Source organism: Ostrea edulis, chromosome 9 (genome assembly GCF_947568905.1).
Source record: "Ostrea edulis chromosome 9, xbOstEdul1.1, whole genome shotgun sequence".
Classification (NCBI taxonomy): Eukaryota; Metazoa; Mollusca; class Bivalvia; order Ostreida; family Ostreidae; genus Ostrea; species Ostrea edulis.
In genome coordinates, this window is record NC_079172.1 from 63,106,529 (window position 1) to 63,117,387 (window position 10,859).

Consider the following 10,859-nt stretch of genomic DNA (forward strand, 5'->3'; position numbering starts at 1 on the left):
GAAAGAGGGATGAGATAGAAAGGAATCTGCACATTTCAGAGAAATTATCGCCGCAAAAAAGTTCTCAAGCGGGGGGGGGGTTGAAAAAGGCCTCATTTTGTTCCATGAACATCCTCTTAATCCTGTACTGAAGCGCCTAATTAATGTAAACGCAAATAACTGAAGACATTTTGAATTATTTGCGCCCCTACATGCATGTAAAACTTTGATCCTCTATTGTAGCCCCACCCTAACTCCAGGGCCATGTTTGATTAAGCTTGAATTTGCACTGTCTCCGGGAAACTTTCACGTAAATTTCAACATGTCCAGCGATTCTTGAGAAGATTTTTAAATGCCCCCACCCTATTTTTGCATTTCGTGATTCTTTCCCCTTTATAGATGGTATGGCTCTTCATTTGACCAAACCTGAAGCCCCTTTACACAAAGGATAATTTATATCAACTTACCAAGTTTGATTGATATTGGTCCAATGGTTCTGGAGAAGGTGAAAATGTGGAAAGTTCACAGACAAAGGAGAGACGAAAGGTGATCAGAAAAGCTAACTTGTTAGGTCAGGTGAGCTAAAACTAACTATTTAAGGCAGTGCCGGATTTAGAGGGTGTATAGGTGTTTACCCCCCCCCCCCCACCTTGTCTGAACATTTTATCAAAAATGGTCTTGTATGCTATTTTAAGCTCTTCAACCCCCACTCCCTATTTTGATATTTTTGTCAAAAACCAGAATCAAAATGACGATTTATTCATATATTCGTTTTATTTTTCAAATAATTTTCTTGTGGTTCCAAATAATTATGCTTTGATTTTTACATTTAAATACAAGGAACCCTGTTCTTTGAGGAATTTATCTGATATAATATGATAAAACATTTCTTTTGATAGATCTGGGAGATTCTGGTTGAACTTGAGTATATGAAAATCAAAGTATGGTGCGAGGAGACGATTGAATGTATAGTTCTTCCCAAATCGCAGGACCCACACCAAAGCCAGTCTACTGGACTTATTCTTCATAACACTGACCATTCCACAAAATTCATTGATGGTCAGATAAGTGACTGGTTAGTCCCACAAGCAGGGAAAATTTGTTTCATTTGAATCTGAGAATAACTCTTGTTTTCCATTCTATCAATCTACCTTGCTGTTTGCTGAATTGTTAATTCTTGTTGATTATTCACCAGTCAGAAATACAAAAACAAGATTTGTCAGAAGACAACATAGCTCGCCAGAAGCACGACTCTACTTCACCAACACCCCCTTGTCCCATTAGTTCAAAAGATTAAAGTTTTTGAAAATTAGGCCGAAGCCCAAGGTCAATAGGTGCGGGTTTCGATACTATATCTAAGGCTTGGTCATGAGATATCTAAATATTAAATATCAAAGCCATTTTACTTTTGGTTCAAAAGATATAACAAAGTATAAAGTTTTTGAAAAGTAGGTCAAAGTCGAAGGTCAAGTTTACAAGGTAAAATGTCAAGGTACCAAAACAAAAGAAAGGTCTCTTCATGAAGCATCTATATGTGAATTATCAAAACCCTATCCCCTTTGATTCAAAAGATTAGCCCAGGTTAATGTTTTCAAAAAGTAGGTCAAATGTCAAGGTCACTAGATAAAAAGTCTTGGTACCAAATGAATGTTCCCTTATAAGGCATATGTGGTCTAGAGGGAAAGCGTTCGCCCCACATGTGGAAGGTCGGGGTTCGAATCTCGGCCGCGACAGACCTAAGTTGTTAAAACAGGTAGTGACAATTCTATCGCCAAACGCTCGGCATCAGACGGAATGTCACGGGTCCTCGGAGATGACCTTAGAAACTCATGTCCCGTGTCACAGTAGGTGTGGTACGCTAAAGAACCCTCACTGCTCAATGATCGTAAGCTCAGAGCATAGGCCTAAATTTGAAGCACAGGGGCTCGGTTATTATTATGTACACATGATACACCTTTTTTAAAACCTCAAAAAACAAAACAAAAAACCAACCGAATTTTGGTGGTGGGTTTTATTTATATAATCTATTATTCGGACACAAATCATGCAAAACTTCCAATTTATTATTCGGGAACAAATGATACAAAACTTCAGTATCTGACAACCGAGCCCCTGTGGTCTGGAAATCGTCCCGGTGAGCTAATCAATTTACAAAATCTGATGATAAATCATAGTTTTACCATTAATAAGTGTTAATATTGTTAAGATTGTCTAAATCAAATCTGTACTTTGTTGAGGTAAATTAATACGATATTCTTGGAAATTGAGTTTGATAAGATTTCTATTTGTCTGTGTTGATTTTGTAGGACTGTGGAGATACGCGTTGTGACGTCATTGATGGTAAACAGAAGACTGTGACCTTAGATCAGAAGACCGGACGTTTGGGGGTCACTATATGTTACTGTACTACACAGCTAAGTAAGTACTCAGTCATAATGTAAGATTGTATTCTATAAATGTTTATCTATAATATATACGTTGACACATAATACAAATACCAAAAGATATACACTGTAATTTTAAACTTGACAAACAGAATAATGTTCAATATAGGCCCAAGATAAATATAACTTTATCAATACACATGTTAATTACACATCATACACACTTTTGTAAGCATCACATAGTTGTAATTACTTACAGTTTTAAACAGGTCCAGTCCAAAGACTATTTCTACCTACGTAGCTACTTATAGCTACGTAGGTATTTAAACCTACTCCAAGTAGGTATTTTTAACTACTTTTTCCTTTACTTGCATTTCGTGGTCAAACGCAGGAACGGTGCAATATGGTGTGTACCAAAGATCTTGATTCACTTACACTGACGATGAATACCACAAAAATATTGGACAAAAAATGTTTACTTTCTAACCTTTCAAATTTGCATCAATAACAACACCCAGTTCCATTTTTTAGGAGCTTATGATCAAAGCTACGTGATAAAAAGTGTAGAATGTTTTACAAATCTGTATTAATTTTAAAGTTTACCGTCATGCATTTTTACATCAAAGTTTTTTGGGGCGAATTATCATGCATTTCCTTTGCATTCTCCACCCTCATAAAGTATTCAAATTTACACTCCGAATTTTGCAGTGCAGATGCACAACATGCTACATAAAACGACTGACCTGTTAAAAAGATGCGCCTTAATCATTATTTATTTATATTTCCTAAAACAGGTAAAAGAAAGTAGAAATAACTACTTTAAGTACATATACATGTAGGTTTAAATAGCTAGGTAATTAACATGGTTTTTATATCTGTAATTAACACCGTGCTTAGATCTGTAATTAACACGGTGTTTGGATCTGTAATTAACACAGTGTTGAGATGTGTAATTAACACCGTTTATAGATATTGGATTTTCTTCACTTTAGCAGTGACACACTCAGCCACAAAGAGGTTGTCTCTGATGTCCACACATAAACCAAATGGACCGCGTAAATCACAGTGAATGTAACGGAGGAACTGTCCGTCCTGATCTAGGATGTGGATACGGTGATTTCTATAGTCTGCTGTCAGGATGTGACTCTGGCTGTCTGTAGTGATGCCGACTGGAGTAAATGATTGCTTGGTATTAGAGGGATGACCAGTGTATCTAAATCGGAGTTTTCCTGACTGATTGACCACCACTACTGCATCAACGTCCCAGTCAACCACACAGATATCCAGGTTCCTGTTTTCACTGATGTGACGAGCACGTGAATAGAGAGGACGGCCCTGATCATCAAACTGAATGCTTTGTTTCTCTGTGGAGCCAGAGTAACGCACGACTTTGGATTGTTTTCCATCATCACTGTTCATGGTAACCAGGAGATCACCAGAGGCGGTACGGCAGACACCGTGAGGTCCCCACCCCTGTAGTATGAAAGACATCCACCTCTGTAGTGTGATCACGGTCTGTATCTCTTTATTCTTGACCAGGTTTATAGTCTTATCTCTATAGTCAGTATAAACAAGATCCCCGTCCCGTGTCACTGCTATGCCCCCTGGTTGTCTCCCTGACTTGGTTTGTATTGATGTCAGTAGTTTACTCCGGAGGTTGAGGAGCTTCATGATTTCGTTATCCCCGCGTGTCCAGACTTGTTCTTCACTGACACAGCTAACACCGTATAGTCTGCTATACCCAGTGTCTATGGTGGCGGTGACGCGCGGTTCATCAAGCAGTGGTTTGACTGGAGGAGACGATACAGCTTCTGCTGACTTCATTATGTAACCTTGTTCTTCTGTGTTAATGGATAATGGCGACAGAGAACCAAAGATTTCACGGAGCTGTTCTGTGTTTATTTTCTGAGGTGACAAACTTGGTAATGTAACTTGGACTTTTGGGGGTAATCTCCTGAACTCGGCATTCCTAGATTTGTAGGTAGAGATTAGGGAGACGTCATTGGATTCCAATATTGCCTTCAGATTTAGAATGATTTGTTTGAGTTCAGTAATACTGTGTGTGATTTCATCTGTGTTTTTATTTAAGACAGCCAGATGTTTTGTTTTCATCTCCGCTATGTCGGATTTCCGTTTGTTGACAATGGCGGTGATCTCCCGGTGTAAGGCTTCTCCTTGTTGGTCGGCAGCTGTGGTCAGTTTCCCGTACTTCCTTTCTAACTCGGCTTTCTCAGTTTGGACATCGGAGACAATTTCTTCATATCGAGGGTAAATTCTGGTCTCGAGTTCTTCCAAATCTTTTCGTAAATCTTGTGTTTTAGCGCTGAGTTCTTTCTGAATATCTGATATATCGTGACCTTTATGTTTACCAAATAAAGCGCAGGTAGAACAGACGGGAAGGTCGCATTTCTTACAGTGAAGTTCACACTGTTTGTCGGGGTGGCTGTGGCATTTTGGGTAGTTAGGAGTAGAACTTCTCTCGATGAACGGTATGACTTGGTGTTTTCTAGACGAATCCAAGAGATGTTTTCCTACACAGTTAGTACAGAGATTTATATTACAACGTTCACAGTGACTCTGTAGGGGGGCAGTTTCACAGGAGTCACACAGTAGGACGTCTTGGGCACTGCGCCGGGGTTGCAGCATGTCTGGTGTCTGGGTCACATGATTAGTTCACTGTTAATAGAGAAATGAACATTATTTTTAGTGTCAGTTTTCAATTGCAGGACATGAAATAAATATTGGATATAAATCGTTTATAAATAAACATTGGATATAAATCGTTTAGATGGGAACTTCAATAAACAATTTTACACGCTAGAATTATACCAGGATAGATTATTATTATATTTTCATCATACATTTATATGTACGTATAGTACAAATATATACATGTACTACATCACCCTCCCCCCTCCCCCGAATTTCTAAAATTCACGTTATAATGACCAGTGTCATCAAACCTGTCTCAGTTAGGCAACGAAATTAAGGGGAAATACTCGCTAAATGCGAGTTAGAAATTAAAATTGCGAGTGAAAAATCACAAGTGATCACAACTTTTTGCGAGTGAAAAAGAAACCGATCTCTTTTTCCGGATTTCCTTGGTTTATTGGCTGTACTTTGAAGTTTACAATAAGTTAACAATAATTTTTGCATAGAAACGCTTTACAGAATGAATATACAAATATTGGAAAAGTAAACATGGATCGAATAAACAACTAAGGCCAAGGTCATCTCAGTCAGTGATGTCGAAGATGGCCTACTTCATGTACACTTTGGGCGTCTCAGAGACGTCTGATTTAAATAGCAAGCATGTTGATCTCGTCCGTGTTTACATGAAACAACACATGAAAGTGTTAGTGTCACCGCTTCACGCGGTGTCCTTCTGTAGTCCATAGTCAAACACTTAGAGTTCGGAGTGTTTTTTTTTCAACTAGAATTTTTAGATGAAATTTCCAAAAGCTTTGAACATACAGTTTGAATTGGCACAAACAGTCTTCAAGATTTCAAACCACATGATGTTGTAAATAGGTGGTAGATCTCTGGACAACGAGTTCGCCGCACAAATGTACCCTATGACTCTCATCATGCACCAATGATACATGTACATGGATGTTGTCTGATAATTCATTAAATTTTAAATGAAAGAATTCTCAATATTATTTTTATTATTGCACTTTAAAGAAGATTTTAAAAGATTTTTTCCTATATTTTGATATAGATACACGCTTGTTTTCTTAAATTCCTGTAAAACAACCATCGATTGAAAAATGCTAGTAAAAGTTCCAATTTTGCTAGTTGGAAAATACTCCACTAGCTAAAATTTGCTAGTAGTGAAAAAAGTTAATTTCGATCCCTGTCTCATTAATAATTCTGATCAAACACATATCTTATTATACATTTATAATGATTTGGTGGCACTGTGATGTTAACATAATAGTAATAATTTTGTGTCACCTGTAAAAATCCAACATGGCTTCCCTTTTCTTTCGACCTTCCGTGTAGTCCCGTGCTTTAAATACCTGTACGTGACGAGATCGACCCTGTATACACTACATAAGTACGTGTTATCTACTGCTTCAATAGATTTAAAGTCCACATTGTTATCAAATTTTGAATTAGCTTTTGTACTATTACAAAATAAAGGGGGGGGGGGTGTATTAAACATGACTATGTACAAATTGGCAAGTGCGCGTTATAGAAGTAAAAAGAATTGATCTTGCATTTCATTCGTAATGTCACAGAAATTGTACTGTTATAAGGAGGTTTGCTACACCGGAGAAATTGTACTGTTATAAGGAGGTATGCTACACCAGAGAAATTGTACTGTTATAAGGAGGTATGCTACACCGGAGAAGTTTGATATGGATAAAAAGTAGAGGATATTTACAACACTATTTTGAATTTGAAAACTTTCAAATTTACTTTATTTAGTAAAAAAGAAAGCAATCTGATAAAAATTTAAAACCCCTACTGGACTCGAACCCGAGATCTACAGTTCAATGGTCGACGTGCTAACCTACTGAGCTACTCATCTAGGCGATGGATTTTGAAATGAATAGGCAAATATTGCTGATATTTATATTTTCATCCATGTTTTAAACTGCTAAAAGGAAGTCAGCCATTATCACGATGTAAAGTATCTCCTTACAATTTCCCGCGGGACATCGCCTCTGGACATCACCTCTGGACTTCATGATAATATCCCATCTACACACTGCTTCTATGAAATTTCATCGAGCTGTCAACCCGAATATCTAAACATTTATTCATAAAAAAGGACATTTTAAACGAAAAGAAATTAAATGACAACAATATCGTTATGTTAGTTAAACAATTTATTTGGGATGTACCTATATCATTTGCCATAACTTGAACTAAGATAAAAGATACCCTTTAATATCATATATTTTTCTACGCTAGATCGATTGACAGATTCGGGAGCGGATCGTTTGATTTTTTCGTGATTGATTGATTGTGTCTTGTTTAACGTCCTCTCGAGAATTTTTCACTCATATGGAGGCGTCACCAATACTGCTGAAGGGCTTCAAATTTAGGCCTATGCTCGGCGCTTTGAGGGTTCTTCACCGTGCCACAACTACTATGACACGGGACATCCGTTTTTAGCTCACCTGATTGCCTGTCCGTCCGTCTGTAAACTTTTTACATTTTCGACTTCTTATCCAGAACCATTGGGCCAATTATAATCAACTTGGCCAAAAGCATTCTTTGGTGAAGGGTTTTCAAGTTTGTTCAAATGAAGGGCCATACCCCCTTCAAAGGGGAGATAAGCACAAAAAGTTTTACATACAAATATATAGGAAAAATCTTCTCAAGAACCACTGGGCCAGAAGAGCTGAAATTTACATGAAAATTCCCTGACATAGTGCAGATTCAAGTTTGTTAAAATCATGGACCCCGGAGGTTAAATGGGGCCACAATAGGGGATCAAATTTTACATACAGATATATAAAGGAAAGATCTTTAAAAAATTTCATCTTAAGAACCACTAAGCCAGAAAAACTGAGATTTACATGAACGCTTTCTGACATAGTGCAGATTCAAGTTTTTTTTTAAAGGATAAGGCCACAATAGGGGATCAAAGTTTTACATACAAAAATATAGGGGAAATCTTCTAAAAAAAAAACAAAAAACAAAAAAACAAAAAAAACCCAAAAAAAACAAAAAACTACCGGGCCAGGAAAGTGGATATGTGCAAGAAAGCTTTCTGACATAGTGCAGATTCAATTTTGTTGAAATCATGCCCCCGGGGGTAGGATGGGGCCACAATAGGGGATCAAAGTTTTGCATACAATCATAGTAAGTAATTTTAAGTAAGTAATTTTATTTATTATAGTGGCATGTGTATATATATTCATACATCCAATTTTATCACAATATTCAAATCAATAAACACCCGGCCCGTCGGGCCTATATGCCTCTTTAAACGTTGATATAATAATATATAATGCAAATAATTGCGCATAATAACATTTTCTATAATTATATATACATGTACATGTGTATACATGTATAATAAGTATATAATGTATAAATAGCTCATTTGTTGATTTTTCCAAATATAATAGATTGTCTAAGAGAAAAGGAGGAGTACAAGTATTTTGCTAATTGTCTTGGGTAGTTTGTTATTAACATTCGAAGAATCTCTACATCTGACATTGACATTTGATCAAATCCCGTGTTTTCAAACAAAGTTATTCTGAGTTTAGAATACAATGGACAATAGAGTAAAAAATGAATTTCGTCTTCCACACAATTTAATGAACACAATAAGCATATTCTTTCAACAGCAGGTTCCCCATAATATATTCTTAAAGGTAAAATACCACATCTAAACTGCGACATAATTGACCTAAAGTATTTTGGCATATCCAATGTTACATAATTTTCTCGACCAAAGGTTGATTTTATAGACACATAAGTTCGTAATTTAGGTACTTTAAATACTTCATTTTTCCAGATATTGGAGTAATAGTAATGCATATTTGTTTGAAGAACATTCATTTCTATTAACAATTTTGAGTCAAAATAACTTTCCAGTTCCAAATTTTGCAAAATTTCTTTCAGAGCACTACACCAGTTGTTTGTACATATATCATAATCCATTTCAAACACTTTTCTAGTAATGCGTTCACTGTCAAATAACAATACTCTATTCCAAAATCTTATCATATTAATCCATCGACGATATTGACTGGGTATCCACCCCGTATCTCCATAGATTGCCAATAAAGGCGCAAAACGATGTACTCCCTAAAAATATCTAATGGCTCGATTTTGAACATTATCTATTGACTGGAATTTTTTGAACCCCCAAACACTGGACGAATAGTCTAATATAGGTAAAACGCAAGAGTAAAATAATTTTTCGTAAGCAGTGAATCCAAATTCTTTATTATTGTGTATTGTAGAAATAATTTTTCCAAGTGCCCGTCCTCCAGCTTTAGCAAGGTTTTGTGCATTTTTTGTAAAATTTCCAGTGTAAGTAAATATGATTCCAAGATATTTATGGCTATCTACTATTTCTAATGTATTTGTTCCAATAGTGAATTCAAACTCTGTTCCTTTTGTTCTAGTTTTACGGAAGTGCATACATTTGGATTTTTCAGTATTTATAAGGACTCTCCAACGCCTGCACCAGTTGTGCAGTTTTTGTAACATACATTGTAATTCTTCCGGTGTCTTAGCTATTAAGGCTATATCGTCTGCATATAATAAAACGGACAGCTTTTCATCTGCGATATTTACACCCACATCCAAAGAGTTTATTTCATGAACAAGGTCAATTGCAAAAATCGAAAATAGAGTTGGAGATAAGTTATCCCCCTGTTTAACACCAGTTTTACAGCTAAACCAGTTTGTAAGTTTTCCATTTACTCGAACTCATGACTCTGAACTTTGGTAAATATTCTTGATCGAGTTGTACATTTTACCATTTACATCATTCAACAGAAGTTTATACAGCATCATGTCTCTATCTACAAAATCAAAACACTTCTTTAGATCAATAAATGCAACATACAGATTTTTATTATTCTGAATTAGACTGTTCAAAGTAAATACGTGATCTTCACAGGATTTCCCTCTTCTAAAACCATTTTGTTCATCTGCCAAAATATCATTATTCTCCAAGTAAGTAACAAGCCTTTTATTAATAAATGCACTATAAAGCTTACTGATACAGGATAGGAGACTGATACCTCGGTAATTCATTGGCAGGCGTTTGTCCGAGGAGGAATCCTTAAGAATAGGACATATGACAGCTTTCCTCCAGATGGAAGGGATGATACTTGAATCAAATATAAGTTGAAAGAGATTACGTAATGTTTTTATTATCATTGGGAATTTTAGAACACTATATGGAATTTCATCATACCCACTAGCAGATTTAGATTTAGAGTGCAGTACAATATCAGAAATTTCTTCTAGCGATATATCATAATTTAATTCTTCATTGCAGATGAATGATTGAAGTTTCATATTATTTTCCAACCTTGTTTTTTCTAGCCTTGAACTATCGTAATGATCTTGAAAAAAATCAGTATTCACGCTACCGTTATACAAATTTTGGAAATCAATTTTGCCATCTATTTAAAACTTCTCGTTCATTAGTAATGATATTTCCATCTGTATCTGTGACCTCCATTGGAATATATATTGTATTTCTTGGTCCAAGCTTTTTGATTTTATTCCAAAATTCATTTGGGTTTGATGAACTCATATTCTCAATGTCTCTAGCTACAGTTTTCTTGTAAGAGAGTTCGGTGCGCCTAAGTGCCTTGTCAAAAATATCCCGTGCTTCAATGTATTCTCGTCTTAGGGCCGATTTAACATCTTGTTTACCTTTATATTTCACAAAAATATTTTCTTTTTCTCGTGTATTGTTCCATAAATCACGTAATTCATCATTCCAAAAAGGCTTTTTATTTTTCAGACGTTTACTTGAGTTTTTGTGTACAATCTTTGGGATAGTTT

At 36.0% G+C, this 10,859-nt stretch overlaps 1 protein-coding gene across 1 annotated transcript; it reads right to left on the reverse strand.

Moving 5' to 3' along the window:
• Positions 1 to 2,377: 2,377 nt before the first annotated feature.
• Positions 2,378 to 6,373, reverse strand: LOC130050260 (E3 ubiquitin-protein ligase TRIM71-like). The gene is made up of 2 exons (XM_056149858.1): positions 6,321 to 6,373; positions 2,378 to 5,039 (listed from the first exon to the last, which is right to left on the reverse strand). The coding sequence occupies exon 2, from the start codon at positions 5,007 to 5,009 to the stop codon at positions 3,327 to 3,329; it is 1,683 nt and encodes a 560-aa protein (XP_056005833.1). The 5' UTR covers positions 5,010 to 5,039; positions 6,321 to 6,373; the 3' UTR covers positions 2,378 to 3,326.
• Between the last annotated feature and the right edge of the window lie 4,486 nt (positions 6,374 to 10,859).

What these genes read in the sequence shown, in the direction of transcription:
- LOC130050260 (XM_056149858.1), bottom strand. Translation starts at nt 5,009, where the DNA reads ATGCTGCAACCCCGGCGCAGTGCCCAAGACGTCCTACTGTGTGACTCC.